The following is a 15929-nucleotide window of genomic DNA, read 5'->3' on the forward strand; positions in this document are numbered from 1 at the left end:
TATTTGCGTTCTTTAATCATTTTTCGCCGAACTTTCCGTCCGATCTTTCAAATAAGCACCGTCGTTAATTCTTCTAATTTTGGAGTAGGATAATAATACTGTTCAAGGAACAGTACGAATGAAATGTCTTTCCATTCAACAGATAAATGATTTAATCGAGTCGTACGAACAATTTGGAACTATGTTAAAAAAAGAGTCGAAATTTGACGTTCATATAAAATTGTGTTACGAACCGCGATGTTTAAAATAACAATTAAGAAGTGCGAGTATTATGATAAAATGTGGGTATCGGTACGAGCTTTGGAATTGGAAGTACAACGCATGTAATTTTCTCTTGTTCGAATATAAACGCATATATTCTCTTTTAAATTCAAATAACGTATGCAATTGTTAATTCATGTTCCATATAAATTCTACACGAATGTGCAAAGTATCTCATCGTTTCGTCCCTCTACATATTCCTGTTAACACGTTACCGACCGATTATTATTATTCTTCAGAAACCTCTAACACATACCCAAGCCTTTGTTGATACATTTCCGAATAACAATAACAATTTCGATCGTAAACCAAGAAAATGTTCTCGGTAACGTAATTGTCTTCGCGATCATTGTCTAACTAAAAAGTTTTCTGAACTGCTCCTTGATACTGAAATGCAGTCATTAAAAATCTGATTAACAATTCCCCGAAAAACGTAAGGCGCAGATTCAGCCAGGAGCGAAGAGGGTACGGGCGTTTTTGCTATTCACTGTACATAATCGCGCTTACGATATCTCCCGGGCTCCTATTACCTCGCAAGAGACAGGGAAACCTCATTAAAAACTTTTCTCGCTTGGAACTTTTGTCAGAGTTTCCAATTGCAGAAAGGACTTGGCATGTCAAAATACCGTTCCCCTTGCGTCGTTTCGAAGACGTGGTAAACATTCCAAAGAACGAAAAACGGTAACGTCCATGGCAGTCTAATCAGTCAGCCTTTGGGCTGCCACGCCGCCGCGTTGCTGCAAATGAACCTCCTCTCTCTTCTCCCTCTCTCTCTCTCTCTCTCTCTCTCTCTCTCTCTCTCTCTCTCTCTCTTTGCCTAGGAAGCGCCACAGTAACAACCCCAGAATCAAAATTTAAATTCCGTCGACGGTGAAGTGGGTTAGATATACATTACTGCATTCTAAGTGATTACCTATATACAACACGGGGGAGGGGGAGGGGGAGGGGAGGAGCTATGTATAGCGCTACACCGTATAAACCCATTGTGATTTACATGTACCGGCTCGCGAGCCATAATATTGGTCAAGTATTGTTTACGTGTTTGCCCAACAACGTAATCCATTTCGCAAATATTTGCCGGGCAACGTGGAATCGTCTCGAGCCTCTGGAAAATAAAATAGTCTTTGAGCGAGGTGGCCGAGATTGTTTCCAGTTCACTCTAGAAAAATCAGTTTCAATTTTTGCAATGAGTTTCCGTAGGAATTTTTCAACGTTTCACAGCTTAAATCATTGCCTGCATGGTTTAAATTGAACACAACCCAACAGCTGACTTGGACAAAATTGATTCGCCCTTGAGGGGATTCTTGGGGATAATTGTATAACATGTCCTCGCAAAAATCCGGTGGACGATTTGCAGGCGGACGTCGCATAAAAAGCAGAACACGGGTCCAGTGAACGTCCTTTAAAGTCGAGCACGAAGTTAGTTGGCAAGGAAGAGCGCCGCGATGGTTCATGCAATTAATCACTTAGCGGTTTTATTCAATTATGCGTTGCCGCGGGTCCAGAGTGCCAGGAGGAACGGTGGTAGCAGGAGGATTTAGGATGGCTGGCGACAATGGCGTAGGTCGAAAGGAAAGTTGCAGGCAAAGTGACAGAGCTCTCTCTCTCTCTCTCTCTCTCTCTATCTCTCTCCTCCATTCTCTCAACAGGAAGCGCAAGCTCGAGTGCTATTTGATTTGTACGCGACGGTACAACACGTAGAGAGCAATATCCTAAACGAAGGTGGAAGAACGTAGAAGCTGGAGGAATAAGAAGAAGAAGGTAGAGAAGGTACTACGTGTCGGGGGTTCATCAATCATCGCCGATAAAATCCTTCAAAAAGTCGGCGCAGCTTTTCAGGACGGCGTTAGCATATTTCGCCGTGGTGTTCTATGCGATCGGGGACGGCCGGATAAGAAGCGGAAAGTGAAAGAGAATGCAAAACTCCGCCGCGGAAAGATAGGAAACGCGGTGGCTTATCGGGCACCGAAAGAGCGGATTTCTTCTCTCCCTTCTCTCTCTCTCTCTCTCTCTCTCTCTCTTTCTTTCCTCTCATCGTTCGCCGGTTATGTTCCTGGTTTTAACAACCGATGCCGCAGCGCATCATCCGCGGAGAGAGGAAGTATCCGTTTCTCTTCTAGGCCCGTGCTCCTTTCGACTCCTTGTTCTTTACTCACTTACCGAACTTCTCGAGTCCCGGGCAAGTTCGCTCGAACGGAAAGACTGCAGCCGGAGATCGGTGGCACCGCGATGCGCCTAACTTTTTGACTCCATTGGGTTTGCTTACCTGCCCAACTTTTCTCCACCCTCCCTTCTGTTCTCATACTATCTCTCTCTCTCTCTTTCTATCTCTCCTGCTCCTCTCTCTCTCTCTCTCTCTCTCTCTCTCTCTCTCTCTCTCTCTCTCTCTCTCTCTCTCTCTCTCTCTGCCTGGTTCGCGTCTTTGATCGATACTTTTCGACGCGATTGGAAAAATCTTCGGGAACCTGGCCAGAGACCACAGGTGACAGGTATTCTTGTCTGCGCCCCACGAAGGACTTTAAACAACTTCGGGGATCTACATAAAAGTTTCCGGCGGCCTCGAAAAGTGAAATACTGGCGTGGGACAGGGAACTTTTAGGCTCGTCGGTGCTCCGCTAACGGAATCGCGTTGATTTATCGCGTGATACAGCCTTCCTTTTTATCCGTGGGAAAATTTAAGCTCGGAATTCGTCGTTTGTTACAGTGATTTCGACCCCTGTAGCGTTCCTCCGAAATTCATCTGTTTACTCTTTCATTACATAGCGTGAATGTACCTGTAGGTGACCATCATTTAGAACTTATTGCCTTCTGGAATAATTTTCAATAATTAACCATTCTTACACTAAGAATAGCAAACTTCTTACCATTCTTCCAATTTCTGTTCTCGTGCAGAGTTGCCATTTTCTTTTATCGCCTCGCCATTCTCGCACCTGTCTCAACTTCTTGTAAATTAACATAGTAATTGCGCGTTACTTTACAGATTCGATCGTACTGGGGGCATAGTAAGAGTCAAAGAAACCTAGAATAGATTAGCAAAAGCGATTTCTATCTTTACGATCAGTCTCGGATATTGTATATACAAGAAAAGCTTCGCCACCTGGCGGTGACAGCGCGGTGCTACTACTGCGCATGCGCGCGCGGGGTAGACCGCCTAATTCGTGAGTCCCGTGGTGTGCGAAAGTTTACGATATAAATCACATATTAATAACGTGCTATCCTGTGATACAATTAAAGGTCGATTCATATTATCCGTACAGACACGGAACGGTCCTGTTCAGCACTGATCAGACAAACATTCTTTAATGTAAAGAAAGTAATTAGATATTAAACTATCAGTACAGTGAACGGAACCGTTCCGTGTCCGAGCGGCTACGAATCAGGTTGAATTTGTTTGGTGCTGTATCAAAGCCGTGTTAAGTGAAACTCAGAAGAAGCTCATAAGGGTTGTTGAGCAAATCTAATAAATCTTGTTATGTGGAAACCATGTTATAACCGAGATTTACAATAGTCGAATTTGAAGTTATTAAACCCTTATGGGAGAGTTATCGCAATTCGACGATAGGTAGCGCTGAGCGTGGCCTTGGCATTGGCCGAGCCGAAGTCCACCCGCTGTAGACGCGCTCTGATTGGTCCGCGTTTCTCGCGAATAACTCCTGAACAAAACCGCGGGGAACATTTACGCGACGGAAAAAGTTACTGCGAATGTCCTCGGGAACCACCCCGTGCGAGATTTCTCGAGATTTTTGGGACACCGTAATAATAATCTGATAAATTTCATATACAACGACCTAATGTAATATCATTTTGTTTCGTAGAATGATCGAGAGAGCCGGGCCAAAGTACACCAGCAGGGACGACCAGTGGTAACCGTGAGATGTGACTGCCAGATTGCCGGGGCAGTATTCAATGGAGAAGGGAGGAACACGAGGAATTGGTAAACAATGAAAACGGCCGTGTTTCGGAAAGTGAGCGTCGAGTGATATGAATGAATACAGGATCTTTCGTGACGTTAAACGATCGAGCCACGGCCACGGGGAAACAAATACCGCCGATTAACCGGCACGCGATACGCGATACACGCCGAAAACGCGATTAAAATCGAGTGCGCGGCCGCTGTTTTCCCTTGTTCCGTTTACACCGAGACCAAGAAGCGAAATCACCGGTCGCAGAGGGGTAGGGGATCGCTCCTCTCGCTTGGATTCCCGTGCAAAAGTGAAACAAAACTGGATACAACGAACGAAGGACACGGACTGAAACCGGAAACGAGAGGAGAAAAATGCGGTGTCACGTCCTCCTCTTTGGTATCGTCGCCTCGTTCACTGTCGTCCACGCTCAAGGTTCGTGAGATTTATCTCTTGATCTGTCCAGAAATTCCTCCCCGATTGCCGATCCCTCGATTTTCCCCCGACGCGTCCAAGATGGCGCCTTTGTCTCACACGCCATCCCCTACGATGGAGAACTATTCCACAAAAGTATTCGGACACCGTGGCGTGTTCGAATTTTAATTGTACTTTGCTTTATTCTACGCGCTTTAAACTTTTCCACAACACTTTTGTGCCCAACAGAATCAAACGTGGTGATAAAAATTATTCTATTTTCCTCCAGATGCGTATTCAAAGCGTCGGACGATGTAATCTGTTTTAATCTGAAGCCTCGGGATCAAATTGTAAGGGCGAAAGGTTAATAAAAATGGCGGATTTAACGCCGCAGCGCAGTGATTACAGTCGACCCCCTGATCAACGAATTGGTTAAAACGACTGTATACCGGGTGGTTCAGGAAAATAGAAGAAAATGTCAAAAATACGTGGATATAAAAAAATTCTCCAAGGTCATTCGAAGGTCATCGATGATTTTCTAAATGGCATCGCATATTTCTAACTTTATACTGTTGTGGACGAAGTTGAGACGAGTTCAACAACGCGGTCGAACCTTGATCGTTAGGATCGGGGGATAAAACGAGTATGTGTTGCATCGGTGTGAATTTTCTAGAGGTTTCGAGACGGTCACGCCTCGCACGAATATTTCTGCGGTGGGAACCGCCTAAACGAAACTACGATTTTGCATGTTTCCGACGTGGGAAAGTTCCTAGGGAAGTGTCTCGATCCGACGGCGTTCGAATGCATGAATCGGTGCTCGAAGCCGGGCGAAGAATTTTCAAGTGCGATCGATAGGTTTCGAACCCCTTTGAAAGAGTTGCTGTAGAAGGCCCGGGGTTTCGCGCGCGCGACGAGCTCGACGCGTTCGTTCGCGTCCGTTGAAATTTCAAAGTTCGTGACGGGTTATTACGCTGCAATGAATGCAATGATTTTCAGTGGGAAGTTCGTTGCACGGGTAAAATATGCGCTCCGCGATATACCATATATGCGTATACGTATATACGCGTAACACACGGTTTAGCGCGGGGACGCCCCGCGCGGAACTATGCCCGCCGCTTTTCAAATTTTTCCTCTTTTAATTAAATTAGAGGTATCTCGCCTCTGCCGCCGATCGAAATTATCCAAGGAACATTCAATTAGGAGAAACGCACTCTCTTTTTACCATTTCGCTGTACACACCTACGCGTCCACGCCTTCTACTTCATGTATAGTGCATCGGGAAAATAAAATAACATGTCAGAGTAGTATTATAGCTATTACAAGACACAAGTATCATGACCATGTATATGAAATTTGGAGCGAATGACGTTTATAAAAATTGTTAGGAATTCCAATAATGTACTGAAACGGGCTAACAAAAAGTTTTATAACTTCTACAAATATCGTTCGATTAGCTTCAAATTTTATATATAGGGTGTCCCGAAAATGTTGTACTTCCACGAAAGAATTGCTAAGATCATTTGAAGTAACTTTTTCCTTTGCGAAAATGTTCTGCGCAGCTTTGTTACAGAGTTATTCACGGAAAACATGGACCAATCGGGGCGTGGCTACGGGTGAGCGTAGCGTTGGCATTGGCCGAGCCGAAGTCCGTCCGCCGTAACCGCGCTCTGATTGGTCCCGTGTTTTTCGTTAATAACTCGAGAACAGGGCCGCGCAGAGAATTTTCGCAAAGGAAAAAGTTACTTCAAATCACCTTGGGAATCGGCTCTTTCAAGGAAGTTTAACATTTTTGGGACACCCTGTACACAATCTTGATACTTTTATTTTATAGTAGTTATAATATTATTTCCAGATCTGGAGCCTGCATATTTCAGTTATTCTAATAGCGAGCGTTCGAACACTTTCGCGAGTCAGTCTACGTCTACGTATGCGTGTCGTGTGCCGTGCACTATACCTTCAGGAATTATGTTACCGGAGCGATTGTTTCCTCGCCTCCATAATGCACGCTCCTGTGACCCGTTTTTGTTATTCCGCTGCCTGCATCGATAACAACCTGTATCAGAGATGCTCCGCCGTTGCATCAATTCCGGCACAAGTAGTTTAATTATTAGACCGCGGATTTTATGCATTTACGGCTGCGCGTGCACCGCTGTGTCCGATACGATCAAACGTAAACAGCTATACCGCTTTAATGGATTTCCCGTCTTATGCTCGATGGAGAATTCACACCTACCGAAAGTCGCGGAGCTTGATAATCCCGGGGAAATTGTTGATCTTTTTGCTTACCCTTTGCACTCCTTTGTCGAGCGCGACTCGACACTTAACAGGTGTTTACAAAATTCCGGAGTGCAAAGGGTTAAATATTGCGGTGAAATAATTTTTCTCGAATCAGATGCAAAATTCTAAACGACTCACTCTTCTCTTTCATACTCACTGGCACAATTGAACGAATTATTGGAGGAGTCCACGAGGAGGGACAATAGCACAGAGTGCTACAGGTTATTTTGTGGACATTTTTATATCCGACGGAAAAATATAAGCCTGTAGTTAATGAAGAGGTATTCCTCAGGATTTGGAAGAGTTGCACCTTCGAACTTGACATACGACCGCAGTAATCTGGGTTTTATAGCCCCATTTCATGCGAGTCCAATGTCAGAAGAAAAGAGAGAAAAGCTCCTAACACAGGAAGAAAAGCAGCTAAATCAGCTATTATCACTTCTCCTCCAGACGAGGATTGAAACCTGCAAAGAGAAAGAAAAAATAAGAATGAAAAGAGGGAAAAATGTTTAGAGACGGGAGAGAAACAGAATAAATAAAGTAATTGTTGAAAAAAGGAGAGCTACTGCTCAATAATTCTAAATATTTAATTTAAACATTTTCCGGGCGTATGCCTCGGTTTCGTATCGTTATAGTAAACGGTTTTTTTTTTAAATTTCTTTTTTAATGATTAAAAAATTGTTCATACATCGTTAATAGACTGCGGAATTTTATTTAAAATATAAAAATCGTGTGCATCGATTATGAAACACAGCAGCGAAATAAAACTGCTATTCTACCTTTAACAATTTCAATAAAGTAAGGCTAATACATTAATATTCATAAACTCTTTTAATCCCTCTACAGTTTTAAATTTTATCTTCTCATTTTTGGCATGGATGCATAAAATCCACGGTCCAATAGTCATTATAAAACTCCTCTCAAATTGAGCGCGAACGTACTACTGCATAAAAATATCAAACCGTTCGATTTTATAAGAACAACATTCGGGAAATAACGACATTTTATAATCCACTTTTGCTCGACAGTTTCCATGAATGCTGATTTTCGGCGGCTTTCTGCTAAGGGAACGCTACGTTTTTATAGTTGTATATCACGTGGCGTAATTAAAATCTTTAAGCACGAAGAGTGGATTTTATTACGTGCAAATTATGGAAACATTAAATTTATGGGGTGCGCTATCTTTTCGCCGCGGGCTGTATATTCAACTGCTATTAGCTCGGCAGATGTCGCGGTCCTAAAAATTCGTTCCGGGTTCACGGTTTATGCGGGAGATACAGTCGTTTGAAATTTCCGTCCCGGTATTAAATAAAACATATGTTTATTTTACGCGAATGAGATTCGTAATTGTTCGTTTCGCGGTACGGTGGAATAATATTGTATTCCCCTTTGGACGTCATTTAACTGTAACAGCAGTAAACCTACCTACCTGTTTCATTCTTGAATAAAATATTAAATATATTTTATGGTTTCGGCTGTTTCATTCGACTGGTGTACAAAAATACTCTAATTAGTAAATTAAATGCAACAGAGTTAAAATATTAACCGTGGTTCAAGCCCCTTACGCTTTCAATAAACGCAAAAAACAAAATGGTTACATTGATCAATTTTGCGCCTCGTGTATCGAAGTTCTTCTCCGCTGAGGAAAATTTGGCTGTCCACCGCAGAGTCGCCAGTTAGGGGAATCGACTCGAATTGGGAGGAAAAAGTTACCCTCTCCCTGCCACTACCGGGTTAGTCACGTGACCGGCCCGTGGCTGAGCGTGGGGGTACAACGCGGTACAAGGGGAAATTAGAGTGGGGGAGCTTGACTGCGTCACGTGACCGGCCCGTGGCGGAGGCGTGGGGGTAAAACGCGGTAGAAGGGGAAATTAGAGTGGGGGAGCTCAACCGCGTCACGTGACCGGCCCGTGGCTGAGCGTGGGGGAAAAGCGAGGTAGAAGGGGAAATTCGAGTGGGGGAGCTTGACCGCGTCACGTGACCGGGCCGTGACGGAAGCGTGGGGGAACAGCGCAGAGGAGGGGGAAATTAGAGTGGGGGAATAGTAGAAGGGGAAGGTAGAGTGGGGAGACAAGTCCTTATATGGCGGCTCTGGTCCCCGGTAGTTTCTACATAATTTTAATTGTCCCGTGTCGCGTTTATCCCGAAAAATAACGGGACTCCTATCGGATATTTTAATCACACGTTTGATATCCCATTCATTCCTCGATAAATCCGCGAGCAATTTTATTGACCTAGATCTTCGAACGAGTTGAATCGAGGCGCGCGCGCGCGCGCACGGATTTCGAATAAAGTGGACCATTAGGTAATCCTGGGGACGTTTGATCTAGCATCGTGCTCGGGCTGTTCGATGCTTAATGAAATATTTGTCCGTGGCCGGATCGAATACGCTGCCTCGGATAGGATCGTTCGGTTTCCGTCGCCTGTCTTCTTTATCAATGGCGGGCGCACGCGCCGTCGAATTTACGATTTCATAGGAGCTCGTAAATCCGGAGTCTCGATTCGCCGGACGGACAATATGAAGCCGTAAAATCGGACGGCGAACGGTGTCTTCGCAGGCTTTCGGGGGTCGCCGCGTTTGAACGGGTGTCGAAAAGTACGGCGCGACGCGACCCTCGATCGGTCGATGCTCTTTAATGAGGTGCAAATACCGTGCACGCGTAAAACAGAGGGGAGACGGCGGGACGCAGTCGCGCCCGCGCGGCACTGTTACTTGGAAATTAACAATCGGCTACCGAGATTTATGAAAGCGGCCGAGAGTTATACCGCGGCGGGCATTGATACTGTTTGAACCGGCCGCCGCCGGTATTTGCGTCTCTGCCCGGCGCAATACTTAACCCTCGAACCCACCCCCGTCCCCGCTCATTAGATTCCCGTTATCGATGCACACGGTGGAGTGCAACGTTTATTAACGCGAAGATATTTCGCCCGATCCTATCGCTCTAAATTATAACGTCTCCGCGCGCACCCTGTCCCCTTTTTAATCTCGCACGGTGTTCTCCTTCGACCGCGATCGGGACTGTCCAATCAATTACGGATTACAAACGGGAGTCTATTTACGCTTGCCGATGAACGTCGAGAATCGCGATAATCGGCTGCGAACTATCGGTCTTCTCGGAACGCTGTCAGCCTCGTGATTGATGGCGCAGAATTTAAATCGCAATGACTTTTTTTTTTGTAAATAGACCGAACTACAGTTTTTCCCGCCAAGCTGAAAATTTTGGAATTCTTGAATTAATGAACAGTTATAATTGATCTCTCGCCCTCTGAATCGATTGGCGTACTTCCCAGTGTCGACAGATAGGGGAAATCGAGGGGAATACAGTTGCCACCTCTCTGCCATTACCGGGTTAGTCACGACGCAGGCGCAGACGCTACGCGAATTGGGTGCGCGCGTCACGTCACGTGATAGGTCCGTGGCGGAAGCGTGGGGATGCTCGCCGCCGGAGAGTGGGGGAATGGCGCCGTAGAAGGGGAAGGGTAGAGTGGGAGACAAGTCTTAATCTGGTGACACTGGAATTTCCGTTTGTCGCCACTGTTTTGGCTGTCAGAGCCGGCGGTTTTGTAACGCACGTTTTGCCAAAGACTGCATTAACCTCGGCAAGTTTGTTCAAAACTAGTTATTAAAGTTGCAATCCTGTGTACACATTTGTTTATCCATTTCAACGGTAAAAGTTGCTTTTCACAACTTTTTTATTTGGGCTTGTAACGAAAATTTGAAAGATGTATCTTGCAGATTCATACGAGTCATTATATGAACATTTCATCGAAATTGGTCAATTGTTTTGTAAGTTATGAACGATTAAAAGTGGTGAAAATGGGAGTTTATATTTGTCGAAAGCGAAACAATTCAGCGTTTTGTTAATATTTTTCTGAAATATCAACCACCTGGACCATACTTGTCAAGCAGGTACTGCACTATTATTCATATTTAATACAAGCAATTCGTTTAACAAATTGTATCCACCATTTTGATCGAACAGTTTCTGCACACGGGTATTACATACGTTGATTGACATAGAAAATAACTCGGAGCGATCGTTCGGCTGTCGATTTTATGCATTCATGACAAAAATGATTAATGCATCCCCAGCAAATTAAAGGCCATTCTTAATAACCCAATTCGTGTTAGCACTGAATAGTCAATGGCTGTCTATACATAGCCAAGAGTGTTTCTCATAAAAATGTCAAGGATATTAAAAATTAACAGCCTGAAAATTTTCGCGATAGCTATTTTAACTATTCCTGGCACGAGCAATGCAGGACTAAAGAATTTACAAATACCGTTGTGTTTTATTCCTTCCCTTAATAATTCGAATCGAATGTCGCACGAAATCGGCGGTCTCGAAATAACAATGAGACAAATGGGCAGATCCCGTGTAAAAAGGAATCCTTGATTTTTGCCGGCTACATTGTCGCAAGAGGAAAAAATCACTTGGTAGCGCGATATATCCTGGCAACAATAGTGGGACTGTAGAGCGAAAGAGAGAGAGAGAGAGAGAGAGAGAGAGATTCAGATCAGTGCAGTGGTTTCCCTTGTATCAGGTGACACGTATCTATTGTTGGACGCGATCATTTGTCATGCTTCGACGATGTACTTCCTAAAAGCAACAACAATATTATTTTACCGAAGTTGCGACTCTCTTTCTCTCTCTCTCGCTCGGTCCCTTTAGGAAAAAAAAGCTAACAAAGTTTTCTGTGCCGTTCAACACGGGGAGAGCAATATTGAGCGAAATTCCCATTGGTCCTTTTTTCCCCCCCATTCTGTTTCCGCTCCACGGACGAAAATTTAGTGCTCCAGTTAAAACGGAAAGACAGAAATAATTAACGATACGAAATTTCCTAGCCGCGATAGTAACTTAAACGTAGTAATTCAACCGCGGAGTATGTGTGCGCGCGCTCCAGTTCTGTTTCGCTCTTCCTTCTCAGTTCTTCTTTCTTTTTTATTTGTCGAAATAAGGATGGTTTCCAACATGTGCACGGATGTAACGAAAGGCTTCCCTTTTTATGAGCTGTTTCTCACTTCACGCGTTCCCATAGGTTCACGCTGCGCCAGGAACGATTTTTCAGACAACAAACATACGGATTGATAAAATCGTTTCACGGATTTTACTCGAATCACGAATAAAAATAGATGGAAAATATTTTTCACATGAATCAAGAAACAAGAACTCGAGAACAGTGTCAAGACGAATACCTTCAGTCGAAATCTTTTCTCCATATTAACCTCTGAAGTACTGTACTGTAGTGGTTTCCGTGGAAAGCTTCGGTGTGAACGGTACGCCACTATAGTGGTTTCCGTGGAAAACATCGATGTGAACGGTACGCCACTATAGTGGTTTCCGTGGAAAGCATCGATGTGAACGGTACGCCACTATAGTGGGTTTCCGTGGAGGGCTCCAATTTGAACGGTACGCCACTATAGTGGGTTTCCGTGGAGGGCTCCAATTTGAACGGTACGCCACTATAGTGGGTTTCCGTGGAGGGCTCCAATTTGAACGGTACGCCACTATAGTGGGTTTCCGTGGAGGGCCTCAGTTTGAACGCTACGAGCCACTATAGTGGCTTTTTTGCCGTCCGCGGCCAGGCTCGCCGTCCCTGAGAGGCAGAGTTGCGGACGAGCGCACCGTACTGGGAGACAGAATTGCGGACGAGCGTGCCGTACTTAAGAGGTTAAGGGTTATCACCCCTGTGATAATATTTTCAGTTCAGAAAATAGTTTGTCTTTGTTTAAACATACTGCTATCCTGTTATGGTACAAAAGAGTTTAGGAAAGGTCATGAGCGCCGATGACTCTGTCTGCTTTGTCACTCGATTCCCCGCTCTTTCCACGAATGTCGTGCTAACTGACAGTAGACTCCACCCACACCCTCCCCCACCCCCCAGATGCCCGTATTCACTCCAAACCGACGCGGTGTAATTATATAGCCGGCGAAACGCGCCGCAAATTGTAAGTAATTCGAAACTTGCAGCTGCGACTGTGACTGGGACTGTGCCGCGCGCCGCCATAACGCGTTAAGATCCGTGAAACGCTATCTACCGTTGTCTCGATTCGTAAATCTTTCACAAACACGAAACTCGAGATCTCGAGCTCCACGGCCGAGCGGCCTCGAGTTTAATATCGTTAATCCGTATTTATCGGGACGGTGATTAACAAAAGCTTCGAATTTCATTGGCGATCGAGCATGCACAGAACAGCACGGGATATCGGAAAAATCGGTCGCGTGCCTGTAACAGATATTACCATTCGGTTTACAAAATATTGCGTCAAAGGAAATTTCGAAACAATGGAGCGCAATATTGTTTTCGACATTCGGAACAACTTTAATACTCCTTCCGTGATATTCCGATGATAACGCTCGAACAAAACGGCCCCGTTCTAGGATAACTGCGCACACTCGCGCGTGCTAAATGTATTCCGAGAATTTCAAACTACTATCGCATTGTCATCAACCCGTTAAGCATATGTAGACAGAAAATAAATTTTTCTACATTCCACTTCTACTTCACTCCAGTTTGTTGCGAATCTTATTAACACGCTAAGTGCCAAATATCATTCCCAGAGATTCTTACAAAATTAGAGTAATTTAATTAACGAAACCGAAACTGGAAATTTTAAATGTATTATAGGGGATGCTGTCTCAACCCTTTTGAATTATAAAGAGATAAATAAAATTCGGTTTATCTGGATATGTCACAATAAAAATGAACGTCTAAACCTAGTCAAAAATCACTGTCAGTCATATGTGACTGACATGACAGTTAACGTGTTAACCCTTTGCACTCGAAGCCATTTTAACTCTAAAACGAAACATTTCTTCCGATCTAGAATATTTTCCTTCTATGTATATTTTTTCATGCTATACATATGAAAATGGTGCAATTTACTCGTACAGTACTGAAATGTTTACTAATTTATTAAATACAAACAAATTTAATAATGTACAAAATATTTTGAATAATGATACAGGAATTTTTAGTGGCGCCTTACAGTCGCCATTCGAGTGCTAAGGGTTAACCCTCCGTATGCTGTGCCGGAGTCATTCGCGAACGTCAATACAGTGAATTCTCGATATATGTCAACAACACGGGTCTTGCCAGCGTCTTGTATCGTCCAGGAGACATACTCGAGCCGTGTTAGGTGTACAATCGAGCATCGTGGCTCCTTACGGGGTGTACAGTAGTGGGGATAATTCCGCGACGTTTACAATCCAAGCCTTAGCGACATATATAGAGAAATCACTGTACGTACAATTTTATTCCGACGATATAAGACGACGCCTTTTATTTCGAAATAAGAAAATCATGAGAGACAATTGTAGTGAAATATCGGCGTGGGTCATAAATGACTCCGGCATAGAACTCGCAGGAGTCCGAATAATACTTTAATACAATATTAAGTTACTGAAATAATTTGCAAAATTATAATTAATCTGTTTAACACTAGATTTACGGGACCCGTCCAAATGACGGATTCTAATATTCTTAATTTACGAATATTGAGATTGTAAAGATGCATTCGTGAGGAATTATTTAACAAATTGATTCTGATATCTGGGTACATATTATTTAAGAAATGGTTATAAATTTGGTTAGATACGTTCATGTTATTTTTACAAACTAATGTAAAATAGTCATTTTTAGTGCTCCGTGAACCTAGTGTTGTGTGACCAATAAGAAAAAATTGTACAAAATGTCTGCCGCGTCTCTTGGTCCCGGAACGCCCGATTCCCAAAAATATTACTCGTTAACCGTGCAACGTTAATTCATTCAAAGCGTATCGAACAGTATCTGTCGAAAAGTGTCACAGATCGATCGCCGATTTACGGATCGGAGCGTTGTGTCACCGTTCTGTATTAAATCACGCGGGCAGCGTAGAACTTAATGTTAATGTCCGAAAACTTCATCGACGCCTATTTCCGGCGTCCACTTAATTTCGCGGCCGGCCCGGCGCGGCGCGGCGCGGCGGCCATGCCGCGCGTTGAAAATTTAATACGTCGGCGAAGCACGCGCGACAGCGTAAAAATAAACTATGGCGGAACATCCAATTTATTTTATTACATGCATGGGCGATAGTAAACTGCGGCCGGGCGGGAATTTAATGGCAGCTGACAGTAAGAACATATGGCAATCAATTAAGTTCGCCACGTGTCATCGGAATTAATTGACTGCGTTATTTCGATCGGATGATACGCACGCACGCACACCCGCACATATACGTACGTACGAACCGTAGGAAGTCACCGAACAGGAACCAGGGGCTGGATTATAGTTATGTAATGCTTTATGGGAACGGCGTGGCGGGACCAGCTGTCGTAAAAATCATATAATTTTCGAGAGGGCGAGCGCACGATAAATCCGCGGAAACGCGATAAATATCCGACGGTTAGACTTGCATAAATTCGCGTTTAAACAACGAGAAGGGGGGAGAGGGGAGGAAGATAGACGAGGGTCGGAAAGAACGAGGAATGTCAATTTCTACCCGTTCGCTGGTTTCGTACGCCGCGCCGCTCCGGGGGTTGATGATGCATTCCATTCCGGCGTGCGAGCGCAGTCCGCGCAACTTGTTTTCAAAGTAAAATGACAGAAACGTTAAAAGCATCGAAATAAAAATGTTCAAGGGTGCGCCTCGCCATCTCCTATTTCGCGTTGACACTCGCGCGCCCCGCGGTGTGCACCGGCGGCCGTTGCGCGCTAACCTGCAGTCTACATTTTCGAAAATATGCTCGAGAGCATTCTTCGCGCGCCCGTTAACGCCACACCAGCGCCGAAAAATACGCGCAGCTGCGTACACGCTGTTCTCCGAACCGGTATCGACACTCCGGTCTCGACGTTCTCGCGTTTCTAATCGATTCCACTCGGTTTTTTATCCGGCTCGAGAAGAAGCTGTACACGGGGCGAGACTCGTGACACGATTAAACGCGAAAGTTACTGAACATTTCACGTGTTACGAAAACATTCGTCAGACAAATGTTACACGGTCCACCAGGGGACCATTCGATGCTGCGATCGATTTTTCGATAGTTTCCTCCTTCACCGAGATATGAGGGTCACATTCAGTTTCTTCGACGGAAC

General features: G+C 44.4%; 1 protein-coding gene across 2 annotated transcripts in view; it reads left to right on the top strand.

The window, feature by feature from the left end:
* LOC143359335 (nephrin) overlaps nucleotides 1-15929 on the top strand; it is a 331551-nt gene that overhangs the window by 13081 nt on the left and 302541 nt on the right. For both annotated transcript variants that reach the window (XM_076797228.1, XM_076797229.1), the window contains exon 2: nucleotides 4077-4598. In XM_076797228.1, the coding sequence (XP_076653343.1) occupies nucleotides 4538-4598 (61 nt within the window). In that variant the 5' untranslated portion in view covers nucleotides 4077-4537. The remainder of the gene's footprint in view (nucleotides 1-4076; nucleotides 4599-15929) is intronic.

Source organism: Halictus rubicundus, chromosome 11, assembly GCF_050948215.1.
Source record: "Halictus rubicundus isolate RS-2024b chromosome 11, iyHalRubi1_principal, whole genome shotgun sequence".
Classification (NCBI taxonomy): domain Eukaryota; kingdom Metazoa; phylum Arthropoda; class Insecta; order Hymenoptera; family Halictidae; genus Halictus; species Halictus rubicundus.